General features: G+C 41.6%; 1 protein-coding gene across 6 annotated transcripts in view; it reads left to right on the top strand.

The window, feature by feature from the left end:
* Window positions 1–15,645, top strand: part of PIP5K1A (phosphatidylinositol-4-phosphate 5-kinase type 1 alpha) — a 37,751-nt gene extending 22,106 nt beyond the window's left edge. For 4 of the 6 annotated variants that reach the window (XM_084866421.1, XM_084866417.1, XM_084866416.1 and 1 more), the window contains 9 exons: window positions 638–937; window positions 4,594–4,799; window positions 6,595–6,678; window positions 7,631–7,679; window positions 7,925–8,009; window positions 9,139–9,285; window positions 9,478–9,607; window positions 13,661–13,709; window positions 13,993–15,645. In XM_084866421.1, coding sequence (XP_084722547.1) covers window positions 638–937; window positions 4,594–4,799; window positions 6,595–6,678; window positions 7,631–7,679; window positions 7,925–8,009; window positions 9,139–9,285; window positions 9,478–9,607; window positions 13,661–13,709; window positions 13,993–13,995 — 1,053 coding nt within the window. In that variant the 3' untranslated portion in view covers window positions 13,996–15,645. The remainder of the gene's footprint in view (window positions 1–637; window positions 938–4,593; window positions 4,800–6,594; window positions 6,679–7,630; window positions 7,680–7,924; window positions 8,010–9,138; window positions 9,286–9,477; window positions 9,608–13,660; window positions 13,710–13,992) is intronic. The other 2 variants (XM_084866420.1, XM_084866419.1) reach the window with 1 other exon arrangement.
* Window positions 15,646–15,908: the final 263 nt, after the last annotated feature.

Raw genomic sequence — 15,908 nt, 5'->3', positions numbered from 1 at the left:
ATACTGATATGTCAAGGTTGAGGGTTCTATCCCTAATCAGGGCGCTTATAAGAATCAACCAGTGAATGCATAAATAACTGGGACAAATTGGAACAAAAAAATCTTTCTCCCTCCTCCCCCTCCCCCCTTCTCAAAATAAATAAAATAATGCTAATTTTTTTTTTTTAAATGGATGCAATGATGATTTTGTTTTCTTAGCTCAGCTCCTACATTGGGGAATGGGTTGCTTATTTCCCTTGGCAGTACTCTATCTGATCTTACTCTGACTGACTGCTCTTGGGGGTTCTCGAGAAATTGCCTCCCATCACACACCAGAATATACTATACCAAGGGCTAAGAGTTAAGACTTTTTCAATGCTGTCTTCTCTTAAACCTCTCTAAAGGAATATACTCATCATACATTCAGTATCCTGACTGATTACTATATTGGAGAGGCTGTGGCTCAGCTTGGTGATGATCCCATCATTAGATGCATTGTGAAGTTGCAAACAAATATGTTATGTGGCATGTGGTTATGGGCAGACAGATTGTACTTGAATCCCAAGTATTAGATGAATGAAGGTGGGTGGCAGCTTTTGCCCTTGAATTTCACTGAAAATCAGCTAAGTTCTCCTACTTTTTGTTTTTGTGCCCTTAGAACCTCAACCAGAACCCTCGGACTTTGCTGCCTAAATTCTATGGACTGTACTGTGTGCAGGCAGGTGGTAAGAACATTCGAATTGTGGTAATGAATAACCTCTTACCACGGTCCGTCAGGATGCATATCAAATACGACCTCAAGGGCTCAACCTACAAACGGCGGGCTTCCCAGAAAGAGCGGGAGAAGCCTCTCCCCACCCTTAAAGACCTGGACTTCTTACAAGACATCCCTGACGGTCTCTTTTTGGATGCTGATATGTACAATGCTCTGTGTAAGACCCTGCAGCGTGACTGTTTGGTGAGTTCGCCAGATTTCCTTGTCTCACAGACACCAAAAATCTCTATTACTAAAACAGCTTGGTTGTCCTTGGGCTTCAAATCTGTGGGAGATTTGACTGTTCCTTCACTTCATATTTCCTAGACTTCATTTAAAATAATTTTTACTACCTCCTTGTTACCACTTTACATTTTTACTTTCTATCCTCCCCCACCTGGTTTTATTTCCTTCTCTGCCTACCCTAGGCTTCATAATTATACAGTCTTATTTTCATATCGGCACCATCATTCCTCAGGTCCTGTCTGCCAGATCTAAATTTATATCTTGGAAGCCGGCTACCATCACACAACTGTGTGTACAGGCATCTCTATAGATGTATGATAATCCATCTCCACCTGGGCCTTCGTTTCCCTCATCAATCCATTTTCTGTTTCTCTCAGCAGAGAGTTCAGATAATTGGCACTCTCCAAACCACTTTTTTTTTTAAAGAAAAAATATATTTTATTGATTTTTTTACAGAGAGGAAGGGAGAGAGATAGAGAGCTAGAAACGTCGATGAGAGAGAAACATCGACCAGCTGCCTCTTGCACACCCCCCACTGGGGATGTGCCCAAAACCAAGGTACATGCCCTTGACTGGAATCGAACCCGGGACTTTCCAGTCCGCAGGCCGACGCTCTCTCCACTGAGCCAAACCGGTTTCAGCTCAAACCACTTTAAAAATATATATATATATTTTTATTGATTTCAGAGAGGAAGTGAGAGGGAGAGAGATAGAAACATCAATGATGTGAGAGAATCATAGATTGGCTGCCTCTAGCAGGTCCTCTACTGGGGATCTAGCCTGAAACCAGGAATCAAACCATGAGAACTTGGTTCATAGGTCGATGCTCAACCACTGAGCCACATCAGCCAGACTAAACCACTTTTTTTTTTTGTAGTTTAAAATGAATTAAAATTAAACTTATTGGAGTAAGAGTTAATAGTATATAAATTTCAGATGTTTAACTTTATAATATGACATCTATACAGTCTATTATGTGCTTACCACCTGAAATCTAGTAGTCTTCTGTCACTGTGTATCTGACCCCTTTTCCCTTCTTTGCTCTCCACCCCGACCCCCTTTCCCGCTGGTAACCACCATGCTGTAGCTATGATTGTTTTTGTTCCGTTGTATGTTTATTTTGTCGAACCGCTTTTTTTTTTTTTTTAATTTAGTCATTTAAAAAAAAATACAAATAACATATTTTTATGAATAATAACTATATTTTTTAAAATAGAACAGCATAGTTTTACATTCTTATAAATTCCTTTAATATCTATTCATAGAAAACAGCTGATTCTTATATCTTTTCTTCTTAGCTTTTTTCTTTTTTCTTTTTTCTTTTTTTGGTGTTTTTTTTTTTTGCCCCCCTCCCTCCCATACATACCCTCCCTCCCCAGAGTTTTATGTCCATTGGTTGTACTTATATGCATGTACACAAGTCCTTCGGTTGATCTATTATCTCCCCCAGATCTTCTTCCCCTCCCCACTGTAATTTGACAGTCTGCCTGTTGCTTTACTGTCTCTATATCTGTCTCTTGGTTCATCAGTTTATAATGTACTTTATCATCCACAAATGAGTGAGGTCATGTGATGTTTCTCTTTCATTGACTGGCTTATTTCACTCAGCATGATGTTCTCCAATTCTATCCAGGTTGCTGCAAATGATGAAAATTCCTTCTTTTTTATGGTAGCATAGTATTCCATTGTGCAGATGTACCATAGTTTTCTGATCCAATCATCTGCTGACGGGCACCTAGGCTGTTTCCAAATTCTGGCTAATGTAGATTGTGCTGCTATGAACATAGGGGTGCATATATCCTTTCTGATTGGTGTTTCTAGTTTCTTGGGATATATTCCTAGAAGTGGGATTACTGGGTCAAATGGGAGTTCCATTTTCAGTTTTTTGAGGAAACTCCACATTGTTCTCCACAGTGGTTGCACCAGTCTGCATTCCCACCAGCAGTGCATGAGGGTGTCGAACCGCTTTTTAACTTCCATTTCCCAGCCTTATTTCTCAACAAACCACCTCAACTTTCTATTCCATTCCATCCCTTTGTCCTGCCCCATCACTAATTTATAAACCATCCTTAATCTCCTTTCTTAACCAACTTGGTGGCTTATTCCAGGTCATCCCCTTTTGTCTTTTAGATCCATTTCCTCCTATTTAAGATCATGCTTTATAACTTGCTTCCTTTTCCACCTCTGGCTTCAGCCTTTACTGACTATTTTCTTTCTATACCCAAATAAGCTTACCTCTTCTGTCTTAAAGTCAGGAGGTTTTTTTCAATGTCTCCATTTAATGATGCTTATATTTCTTCTTTTTCTCTTTTTCTATTTCTGCCTCAACTCACTGTTGTCCTGGCTTTTGTTCTCATCACTCCAGTTGAACAATTCTTCCCATTGACTACAAAATGCCAACTAGAAAGGACTTCTCAGTCCTTTGTTGAATTTTCTGAAGCATTTGACAGTTAACTATTTCCACTTTTTAACATATTTTCTTTTGATTTTGGTGACATCTTTCCCTATTGATTTTTCTACATCTATGGTAGTTTTTTCTCGAACTGGCTTTGCTTATTCTGCATCTATTTCAGGATAGTTCCTGTTTTAGTTTGACTCCTTTGGTTGTAAGGACTAGAAACAGTGAAACAAATGTGTGTTTTTCCCCTCAAACTATACATAAGAGTCAGTCCTGTTCTCTTTACCCCTTACTGCATTCACGTACCTAAGTGGTTGAGGTACAGCACCAAAGAGAGCTCCTGGACAGGTGGGAATAAACGCCTTTCCACCCTGTTCTGGGTGGGGAGCGAGGGATGAAAACTATAAGATATGATCCAAGCTCCTTAATGTGACATATCAGACATGTCATTGTCTTACCCCTGCCGGCCTCTCTAATCTGCCTCACTTAGCCTTTGTATTTTATGTTTTAGAAATATCAAATTATACCTGCCTTTGCAAGACATGCTGTTTCATGCCTTGCAGGATTTCCTTTATATACTTAGACTTATTTTCTCTGTAATTTATCTTTCATAACCCTATGTATGTATTACTTCCTGACCTGTAGACTGCTCCTCAGTCAGTAAGCACTTCCATTGTACACATTAGGCCATGTTGTATTTATTTTCACTTTTGTTTCTCTTCCTAAATTATAATACTCTAGAGGACAGAAATTCTCTTCAGTATCTTTGTATTCCCCATAAGCAAGCACAGTGCCTACAGATGGTAGGTATAACTGAATTGAAGCTGATTGTATTAAGTCCTGCAACAGATCTGCTCTTTCACAAAGTAAAACTTTTACCAGACCCTCCTTGTGGATTCTTTAAAGCAAAAACATGTATTTCTTATTCCCTTGCGAATATAACGATGTTTGTGTGAAGAGAAAAAAGGAAAGAAAAGTGTCTTGTGAGCTAGGCAGTGCCTATTTGTTGTTTACTCAAATGAAAGAAAGCTGAGGGATACAAATGAAGAGATATCAAGAGGATGTTTTTCTCCAAGGACGAGGAGAAGATAAGGATAACACTATGGTTAGCCCTAGAGGTTCACTATCAAGAATAATTGGACCAGAAAAGCTGCGAGATCCTGAAAAAACCTCTCATGCCACCCAAAGCTCAGATCGTGTTATTTCCTTCCTTTAGGTGCTGCAGAGTTTCAAGATAATGGACTATAGTCTCCTGATGTCAATCCATAACATAGATCACGCACAACGAGAACCCTCAGGCCATGACACACTATACTCAATTGATACACGCAAACCAGCCCCCCAAAAGGCTCTCTATTCCACAGCCATGGAATCTATCCAGGGCGAGGCTCGGAGAGGCGGCACCATGGAGACTGAAGACCAGTGAGTGGTGGGCTCAGGGTCATCAAGAAGGAGAGCATAGCCAAAACCTCTTTGGCTCAGTGGGTAGAGCATCATCGGCCTGCGGACTGAAGGGTCTCAGGTTCGATTCTGGTCAAGGGCATGTACCTTGGTTGTGGACACATTCCCCGTGGGGTGTGTGCAGGAGGCAGCTGGTCAATGTTTCTCTCATCCATGTTTCTAGCTCTCTATTCCTCTCCCTTTTTCTCTGTAAAAAATCAATAAAATATATTTTAAAAAAGGAGAGCATAGGCTAATAGCATTTCTTCTTCAGGAAGGAGTGTAGCTTCTGCGAAGGAATAGCCTTGATTCAGCAGTTAAGCCAACAATGTTAATGTTTACAGACTACAGAATGAGCTTTCTGTTTTTTATTTTTATTTTTTAAATATATTTTATTGATTTTGTACAGAGAGGAAGGGAGAGAGATAGCTAGAAACATCGATGAGAGAGAGTCATCCATCAGCTGCCTCTTGCACACCCCCTACTGGGGATGTGCCCGCAACCAAGGTACATGCCCTTGACCGGAATCGAACCTGGGTCCCTTTAGTCCCCAAGCCGACGCTCTATCCATTGAGCCAAACCGGTCTTGGCGAGCTTTCTGTTTTAAATTTTGTAAAATATATTTTTATTGATTTTGGAGAGGGGGATAGAGAGAGAAACATCGATGATAGAGAATCACTGCACGCCCCAAAGGTGGATTCAGCCTGCAAACCGGGCATGTGCCCTTGACTGAGAATTGAACCTGGACCCTCCAGTCCGCAGGCCGTTGCTCTATTCATTGAGCCAAATCAGCTACGGCTTTTTTTTATTTTTTTTATTTTTTTTTATTAATTTATTGATTTTAGCCCTGGCCGTGTGGCTCATTTGGTTGGGTGTTGTCCTATACACCAAGTGGTTGCTGTTTCGATTCCTGATCAGGGCATGTGCCCAGGTTGCAATCTTCATCCACTGTAGGAGGTATGCAAAAGGCAGCCAAATCAGGGTTTCTCTCTCTCTTTCCCTCTCCCCTTCCCTCCCACCCTCCCTCTTCCCTTCTTCTCTAAAATCAATAAAAATATATATATTTTAAATTTATTGATTTTTAAAGAAAGAAGAGAAGGAAATCAATTTGTTGTTCCACTTATTCATGTATTCATTGTTTGATTCTTATATGTGCCCTACCAGGGATCAAACCCTGGCGTATTGGGATGATGCTTTAACCAACTGTGCTACCTAACCAGGGCCTAGAATGAGCTTTCTTAAGAATCTGTAAAGAAAGGATGATATCTTGAATTTGGGATTTGTAGTACACTTGGGAAGGAAAGCTATTCAAAATTAAAAGACTTTTTTAAAAGTTCATTCAGAGTCAGAGATATCTGCAAATGATACTGGAATTTATTAGACGTATTACATCTTACCATAATGTATCTATCAAGGATGTGTAGTTACTGAAGGGACCAGAGATGTTTTTTAGTTGGTTTCAGTTTTGAGGTCATTCAAGAAGAGTGTCTTAGTGGGCATAGATTTACTAATAACTATGTAAGTACTGATGGAAGGAGTTTAGAGTTAATTGGGTAAATATTTCCAAAATTGTAGGTGATTTTAGATTCTCTTTGGTGGAATAGGGGTGGGAGAGGCAGGCTAGCGAGTGAAATTTGGAGAGGATGAGGTTATAATACATACTTCAGAGTGGGCGGGTCAAAGGAAGTCTCTTACTCTTTCCCAGTTTGTGGAAGATGGGCCAGTTATGTTACCTGCTAGCCAAAGGTTTGCTTTCTTTCCCTTTTGTCTTTCTCAGTATGGGTGGCATCCCTGCCCGGAATAGTAAAGGGGAAAGGCTGCTGCTTTATATCGGGATCATTGACATTCTGCAGTCTTACAGGTGAGAAACATAAGAATTCCAAATTAGGGGGCAAAGTGGATGCAGATAACCCCCAATTTCTTTTGAAGATGGGTTTTTCACCAAATTCTTCCTGATACAAGAGCAGTGAGTTATAATCTGGCTGCTTATCTCATTGGGTGTCAAGTAGTGATTTATTTTCTTGATTTTTGCCTGTCTTTTTGGCTTCTTTACCCCAACATAACATGCACCTCTGGAAAGCTGAGCCAGTTCTGGGCAGCACCAAGGTAACTGACACCATTTGTCTGACTGTGAACACCCTGTGAGCTGAGGCATATTCCACATTGGGTTCCAGCAGGAAGCACGTTCCCCCTTTCCACGGAGGAACAGCCAGAGGGTCACTGTGCTCTTTGGAAACTATGAATTGGCCTGTGGAACTAAGAGGCAGTGAAGGGATGGAGAGGGAAACGCTAGAAATACAGTGTGTCCAAAATAAATAAATAAATACACATATTTTGAATTACAAAGGCAGTGTTCATTAAAATATATTTCATTTTAAAAATTGAGCTATCAGCTGTTAACGGGTACATACTTTTTTTTTTGGAACACCCTATATGAGACCTCAATTTTGCTCCTGTAGGGTTTCAGGTACTAGTAAGTGCTTGGTTTACAGATTCAGAATATTATCCAATTTTAACTCCTCTAGAGGCTTGCCCATTTATTCTTCTAGCTGTTCTTTTACAATAAATATTCTTGTCCCTGACTTGCCAGAGACATAATAGCTACCCTTTCTCTTGGGATAATTGACCCACCTAGAAACATTTTTGCTCCATACTGAATAAGCACTACTGTGCCTATTTTTTGGAAAACCAGTATATTAGTGGGAGTGCTTTCCCAGCTTCTGTCTCTAAGTTTTTCTATTACCATTGACTTGAACTCCCTAAAATAAAAAAGTATAAGGTCATGTATATATAATACACATTTTCTTTGGCAGGTTTGTTAAGAAGTTGGAGCACTCTTGGAAAGCACTGGTACATGATGGGGTGAGTAGCAATTAGCTAGAGGTTCTCCTTCTGCCTCCCTCACTTCAGATTCACACACACACACACACACACACACACACACACACACACACCCAGTTTCTTATTACCTCATTTTATTTGTGGGTTTTACCCTTCTACTAAGGTCTGAATAATACATACAAGGGGAAAGTGGCCCTTGGACTAGAGGTTCCTTTTCTGGACCTCCTCCGTCTCTTAACTCTGCAGCCATCTCTTCTGCTCTGCAGGACACCGTATCGGTGCATCGCCCAGGCTTCTACGCTGAACGGTTCCAGCGCTTCATGTGCAACACAGTGTTCAAGAAGATCCCCTGTAAGTGGCTTCTACCAGATGAACCCCCAGTGGCCCCCTTCAAGAGATGAGGGGCAGGACACTTCTGTCAGGGACACAAAGCCAGAGGCCTCTCCTGCTCTACTCACATTCCATGATAGCTGCTGCCTGTCTTTGTGTCAGTCACTCTGTCTGTTCCAGTCGTTTCCAAGTTGCTCGCTGCTTTCCCCCTGGCTCTCCCTACATGTGTCATTGAGGTGAGGGGCATTTTTTTGGAAATTGGTGGGATTTCAAAAAATACGTAGTGTGGGTGTAGGGTCCATGTCACAGGCTGAGCTAGGCAGAGTCAGACTTCTATGGTAGTTAGGCAAGGATATTACCAATGTTATGTTTTCTGTTTATAAATCCAATGCCACGGAGTTCTCAGATTGAATTCAAATGGTTGCAGAAGCATTTACTGATGTCGCTTAATGGGTGTTTTTACTTTCTTCCCTCAACTTTTTTGATAGGGAAGTACCACTGTTCTTTCCAAACCTTTCATGTTGCTGCCACTGGTAAATTCCAGCTCCTCCTTCCTATCTCCTCATCACAGGCATCCCTCAGTGAGTCAGAGGACCTAGTCTGCCACACAGTCGTCAGAAATACGGGAAAATCCTTTTACAGTCTTTTCAAAGGGATGTATAACCAAGCGTAAAGTGTCATCATAGTGCCGTGTGCATAAGTACTTCAAGGATATAGCGTGAAGGGTCATCTTTGTCAGCTTTAACTGAAGGATACAATTAAAGAATGGTGTTACAGAATAGAGCAGCGGTCGCCAACCTTTCGGACCTTACGGATCATCAGTGGTCTGTGGATCACCAGTTGGCGACCGCTGGAATAAAGAACATCTCAGGTGAAAGCTAAGCCATTGAGGTCACTTGTAGGAGGGGTGAGAGATTTATGTGTCTCCTTTTTCTAGGTTCCCCTCTTGTTTCCAAAGTGAAGTGAACTAAGGTGCCCCTTCCTCTAAAAAGTAATTCATAGAGCCCATCTTTGTTGATATTAACCCTTCTTCCTGCTTTGCAGAAAAACAACTTTGTGTTTGTGCTGGGGATGCTAGCTGTTTGTGCCTATGTCTTGGTGATGGTTTCTGAGGGGGGTGCTAAGTAGGCTCTCTCTTTCCCTTTTGAAGTGAAGCCCTCTCCTTCCAAAAAGTTTCGGTCTGGCTCATCTTTCTCTCGGCGAGGAGCCCCCAGCGGCAACTCCTGCATTACTTACCAGCCATCGGTCTCTGGGGAGCACAAGGCACAAGTGACAACAAAGGCGGAAGTGGAGCCAGGTCAGCGCCAGGGCTGGGGTTCCCATGTGATTGGGCACTCCTTCCCTTTCTTCCGAGTCCTTATTTGCTTAGGACCTTTGCTTCCTATTCCTGTCCAGGAAAAGCCAAGTTGCTACATAAATTTCCCTGAATTTTTCCCACCCCATTTCTTCTTTTTTATTTATTGATTTTCTTCCCCTTTCTTTTTTCCAGGCGTCCACTTCGGTCGTCCTGATGTTTTACCTCAGACTCCACCTTTGGAGAAAATCAGTGAGGTCTCCACTATTCCCGACCCCTGCTTTTCACCTGTAGTTGGAGAGACTTTGCCAATGTTATCTACAAGGTTGGTTCCTTGGCCCCTTTCTCTGTAATCTTCTTATCTCTTTCTTCAGGTCCTTGGAAACTTCCATCACTGTTTTTTACAGACATCGTTGTCTTTTGCTCTTCACTAGGTTTTTTTCAGATTTCACCTTCCTTAGTGTTCATCATTAGGATTTGAAAACGTGTGCCAACATCTCTGTATCTTTGTGGGTGGGGAAAGCTGTGTGCAGGCTTTTCTGATAATCAGTAAGAATACCCCAGCGAGCCCTGCATCTCCTGGTGAGATAAGTGAATTCTCCGAGTTGGATATAAGGTTGGAGAGATTCCTGGACAGTGAAGACAGTGAACAATCTTTAATAACCCAGTGTAAAGATTGTCATTCTGTTTTGTTACCTGGTGTGTTAATTATCTGTTACAACATAATAAGTTTTCCCAAAACTTAGTGGCTTAAAAAAAAAAAAAAAAGTAACATTTTCTGGAGGTCTGGAATTTAGGTGCAGCTTAGCTGTGTCCTCTGGCTAAAGGTCTTTCATGAGGTGGTGGTCAAGCTGTTGGCTAGGGCTAGGGTCTCTTCTGAAGGCTCCCTTCTAAGTTTATTTATATGGTTTGGGGTAAGATTCAGTTCTTTGTGGGTTGCTGGACTGAGAGCCTTAGTTCCTTGTTGGCTGTTGGCTAGGGCCTCCCTCAGTTCTTGACACATGGGCTTCTCCATAAGACAACTCAGATATCTGGCTTCCCTCAGAGTGCATGCACCTAAGCAGACACCATATTCTTTCTGTCATCTAATCTCAGAATTGACATCCTCCTACCTGCACTCTATTCTGTTCACTAAATCTGACATGTACTCAAGGAAAATAACACAAGGGCGTGAATACCAGGAAGGCAGGTCTCACTGGGAGCCATCTTAAGAGTCACCTATTATAGTCCACCCTCTGATCTCTAGTGACTCACATCCCTCCAGTGCAAAATTCATTCCAAAAGTTTCATCCCATTATAACATCGGCTCAGAATCCAGAATTTTGTTACCTAAATTCACTCCATGTTTGAATGAGCTTCCCAGGTATTGCTCCTTGAGTGCTGATCCTCTGTGAATTTAAGAGACAAGCTTTCGTCTCACCAACCACCCAGTGTACAGTGGCGACAGACGCTAGATGACCCATATACACGTTCCTGTACAAAAAGATTGAGAATTTGAGGCACAGAGGAATCACTGACCCATAGCTACCTAAAATACAGCAAATACTTTAGTTTCTTTATCAGGTCTCAAAGCTTGGGAATAATTCTCCATGATTTTCGGCTCTATCTTTTGGACTCTTAGTTTTGCCTGCTGGGTGTTCCTAAACAATAGAATGTGTTCGCAGCTGAGTAGTTTTCTCAGCCTCCTTCTTGCCAGTAGAATTTGGGGGATCCAGTGGTCCTTTTTCATTTTGCATTGCTTTTGTTGTTTTTAGTCTCAGCTCGTGATGTTTTCACTGATAATTCTCTCAAAGATTATGTGGGCTTCCTGTGAATGTCATTTGGGTTTACTCCATTAGACAAAAACCTCATATATATATATTGATTTCAGAGAGGAAGGAGTGGGGAGAGAGAGAAACATCAGTGATGAAGAGAAAAGAATCATTGATCAGCTGCCTCCTGCATGTCCCATACTGGGGATCTAGCCCACAACCTGGGTATGTGCCCTGACTGGGAATTGAACCATGACCTCCTGGTTCATAAGTCAACGCTGAACCACTGAGGCACACCAGCCAGGCTACATATAAGTGAACTGAGTTAACCCCTTTGCTTCCTGTTGAGAGGATCTGTAAGGTATACCCTTAATCTTTTTGAATGTTTTGATGAATGGCCTTTTATTTATGACTGAATTGTGCTCTGAAGCATCAACTTTGATTTTTCTGTGGCGTTACAAAAACATTTTGCAACCGAAACCGGTTTGATTCAATGGATAGAGCGTCCCAGGTTCGATTCCGGTCAAGGGCATATACCTTGGTTGCGAACACATCCCCAGAAGGCAGCTGATCAACGTTTCTCTCATCGATGTTTCTAACTCTATCCCTCTCCCTTCCTCTTCCTCTCTGTAAAAAAATCAATGAAATATATATTTAAAAAATGATGTTTATAAAAAAAAAAACATTTTACAGCCCTGCCCACTGTGGTTCAGTTGGTTGGAGCATCTGGTGCACTGCAGGGGTCACAGGTTCGATTTCTGGCCAGGGCACATACCTGGTTGGGGTCTGTATCGGAGGCAACCAGTCATTGTTTTTCACATCAATGTTTTTCATTATTTCTCTCCCTCTTCTTTCCTCTCCCTCTCTCTCCCTCCGAAATCAATAAAAACATATCACTGGGTGAGGATTAAAAATAAATTAATTTTAAAAATTATTTTGTTAGTCCATACCCGTGGCTTCAACTTTATACCACTTTTTCCTGATATTGCCTTGGATTTTAGCTTTACTCTGAAACCATTTCTTTTTTTTAAATCTTCACCGGAGGATATTTTTTTCATTGATTTTTAAAGATAGTAGAAGGGAAAAAGGGAAAGGTGGGGAGAGAGAGAGACACTGATTAGTTGGTTGCCTTCTCCATGCTCCCCAGGTGATCAGGGGCTGAGGATTGAACCTGTAACCCTTTCATGCACAGGCTGACACTCTAACTACTGATCACACCGTCTAGGACTGTAAACGCCTTTTAATTTTAGTAGTGTTTGCTATCTAGAGAGGCTCAGACTTTGCAAAATGATCTTCAAGTCCTGGCTTCTTTTTATTTAATAATCCTTCCCTTAATTTATTATTCTCTCAGATTTTACTATAAGCATTGAGAAGAAATCAGGCCCTGGCCAGTATTTTTCAGTGGTTAGAGTGTCAGCCCGCACATGGAAGGGTCTAGGGTTTGATTCCTGGTCAAAAGGTTTGTTCCCTTGGCCCAGTTGCGGCTCAAGGCTTGTGTCTCCAATCCATGTCTCCCTCTTTCCCTCCCTCCCTTTCACTGATTCTAAAAAGTAATGGAAAAATTCCTCGAGTGATTAACAAAAAAAAAATAAAATAAAAAGCAGAAATCAGGTAGCACTACGCTTTAGAAATCTCCATAACAAGATTATCCAGTATTAGGCACATATTCTACTTTCCATATAACTGCAGATGACATTGTTGCTAAACTTAGTTTTACTATATTATAAGGATTCCCTTTCTTTCATTTTCTAATATGAGTATTTTTCTTCACTTTTAGCTGTCACTGGCAACCCAGTTAAAGTCCAAAATTCTATACTATATTTAGGGCACTTTTAAACTTTCACTAAAATGCTCCTTGAAAATCACTTCCTTTTTCCAAAGCCACTTCCACATTTTAGATTTTTCTTACAGCAGCACTTCGTTTCTAGGTGTATTTTTATCTATTGTTGTATGATAAATTACCCCAAAACTTAGCAGCTAAAAACAAACATTTATTGTCTCAATCTTATGTAGCTTAAGAATCTAGGTGTGGCTTGGCTGGGTGTCTGGCTTAAGGTCTCTCAGGATGTTATAGTCAAGCTGTTAGCCAGGGCAGTGGTCTCATCTGAAGGTTTACTCAGGGGAAGATCAGTTTCCAAGCTTATGTAGTTGTTTGCAGGATTCAGTTTCTTATCACATGGTCCTCTTTGTAGGACAGCTCACAGCCTGGCAACTGGTTTTCCCAAGAGCAAACAAGTCAGAGAGCATATACCCAAAAGGAAGCAATAGATTTTTTGCAACCTAAGTTCCGAATTGGCATCCTATAACCTGTGCTAGATTCTGTTCACTAGGAGAAAATCATCAAATCCAGCCCACACTCAAGAGAAGAGAGTTACACAATGGCAGTGATCTTTCGGTGCCTACCATACTTGGGGATTGAAGACAGAAGAAGAGGGTATTAGGAAATATTTTATAGTTTCCAGAAACTAAATAATGTTTCTAAAATTTAGTAGCTTTTTAGCCCCTTCTTTCTGAATCCTGAATTGATTGTGAAGTACATTATGGAGAATAGGCTTGAGAGGACAGTTCTTTTTCTTTTTTATCTTATAATTCTTCTTTCTCTATTTCTGTTTCCCCCCTCCTATTAGTGCAACCCTCTTGGAAAAGCTTGAAATTGAAGAGTCAGAGTCCACCCATGTGAGTGTGTGGGATTTGGGGGAGGTGAATGCTTTGAAGGGTATGAAGAGGATGTGCTGATGGAGTGTGGAGCAAGGCGTTAATTGGCGAAGTCAGAAGGACTGGGTGCCCCCTAAACCTTGCTTTTAAAAATTTTGATTTTGGTACCCTGTACTTGGAAATGGAGGCTGAAATAGAAGAAAACTTATTAACTCTGCCAGGCAGGTTGAACTTAACTTGAGTTCCTTTCCTTCCTCCTCATTTCATACTCCTCATTCTTAATTTGACATTCTTTCTCTTTCAGTGAGCAGAAAACCCCAGAAGACGTGGAACAGGATTCTGTCTCTGTGATCTCAAGATGTCAGCCATTGCCCCAGTAATGCTGAGTTTCTTCTTGGTCATCAAAAAAGGAGTATAATGGAGGCTAGGGTACTCTCCAGCTCCTTTCTGAAGAACTACTCCTTCCCCCTCCTCATGAATGGGTGTTACTGCCTTGAACGATTGAGGAACCAGCTTCCTCTCCACTCCCGAGTTGGGAATGGGGGCACAAGTTTTCAGCTGGCCAACTTTGGACTCTACAATTGAACTGCTTTTGAAACATCCATTCTTCCTGCTGCAAGTGGGGTTGCTGGACTTGGTGGTTTTCTGCCCCTCATCTACCTTTCACCAGGAGCTGGACTCTCAATTTCCTCAGGACAGACTAGCTGGCACATTATCCTTATATAGCTCTTTCTCTCCGTAAGGAGACCCCTGTACACTTGGTAAAGGTTTTTGGGAGAGTGAGGATGTTTAACCACCTTCCAACCTTCTTTTTTTTCCTTAAAAAGGGAAGAAAAAATAACGCACAGCACACTATTTTTAGCCAGACAGTTCAGATCAAAACTCCAAAAGTGGAGAGATGCCCATTCCTAGGGTTCCCTCTGGAGAGCCTTGGTGTTTGAGAAACAGAAGAGTGGTGATTGCTCTGCCCGGAGCAGCTCCTCTTTAACTCCTCCTCTCTTGATGAATTTCTTAAGGCTAAAGGAATGGAGAGAGTGGGACCTGGGGTAATCTTTACCCCTTTTGTTAAAACAGCGGGGCAGTCATGGGCTAGGAGATCAGGGCTCTTCTTAGGCGTGATCCTACTCACTGCCGGGCCATAATGATTATTATTGTTTTGTAATTTGAAATGTATTCTGGTTGTTTTTTCTAAATATGAAGACATCAAATGAATCTTAGATCCTTCTCCAAAGGAGATTTCTTCCTTATTCTTCCCACCTTCTCTAACAGTGTTATGCTGTTTGTGGGGCTGAGGTGGAGAGAGGCTCACCTGTGTCTGTTTGACAGGCAGCCCAGATCTATGAAGCTAGAGAATATCTCTTATACTCATGGGAGCCAGCAGATTCTTGCCTCGGTGAGGCCACTGCTGTGCCACGTGGCCTGCCCCTCTCTTCATGCAGAAAAGTTGGGGATGGGGGCTGTATAATCCCTCTCCTCCCCATCTCCAAGAGTTGCAGTTCTCCATCTGATCCTCCCATTCCCTGTGAGGAGAAGGGGCCTGGCATCTCAGGCAGATTGTTGAATTCCCAGACTATCCTCTTCATCCCACCCCACCTTGATAGTAGGTTAGCCCACAGCCTGAATAACTGTCTATATTAGACACCCTCAGCCAGGTCTGGCTGCCTGTCTTTGCTGCCATGTTCTTTTTTATAAGAAGGAAAGAAAGAATTCTTCCTGTTTTTTTTTTTTCTTCCATAATTTACTATTTATGATGTATTTAAGTGTTTTATTCAGGACAAAGTTCTGTAGAGGGTGGGAGGGAGTATTCAAGGGAGGCTGGGTCGGAGGGAAGGGAATGGGAATGAACATTTTTATGAAGTGTCACTATTGCCTCTACTTTGTATTGTTCAGAAATGGCAAATGCAATATAAGTGATAACTATCTGGTTTTGATGTATTAAACTTTCAACACTTATTTAGATCTGTTGTTTCTTCTTTGAATACAATCTGCTCAAAACTTGAGTCCTCCAGGCAAGCTCAAGTTCTATTCATGTTGCCCTGAACAAATGCATCCTTTCCAGCCTCAGTCTAACTCAGGCTGAGAGAAATGGTTTCATTGAACCCTTCCAGCCACCCCTTCACCTTTTTCTTTTAAATATATTTTTATTGATTTCAGAGAGAAAGGGAGGAAAGAGAGAAACATCTATGATGAATCATTGATTGGCTGCCTCCTGCACACCCC

This window comes from Pipistrellus hanaki, assembly GCF_964339955.1.
Source record: "Pipistrellus hanaki genome assembly, chromosome: 18".
Taxonomy (NCBI): Eukaryota; Metazoa; Chordata; class Mammalia; order Chiroptera; family Vespertilionidae; genus Pipistrellus; species Pipistrellus hanaki.
Note: the sequence above shows the minus strand (reverse complement) of the source record. Positions and strands in the feature narration are given on the sequence as shown.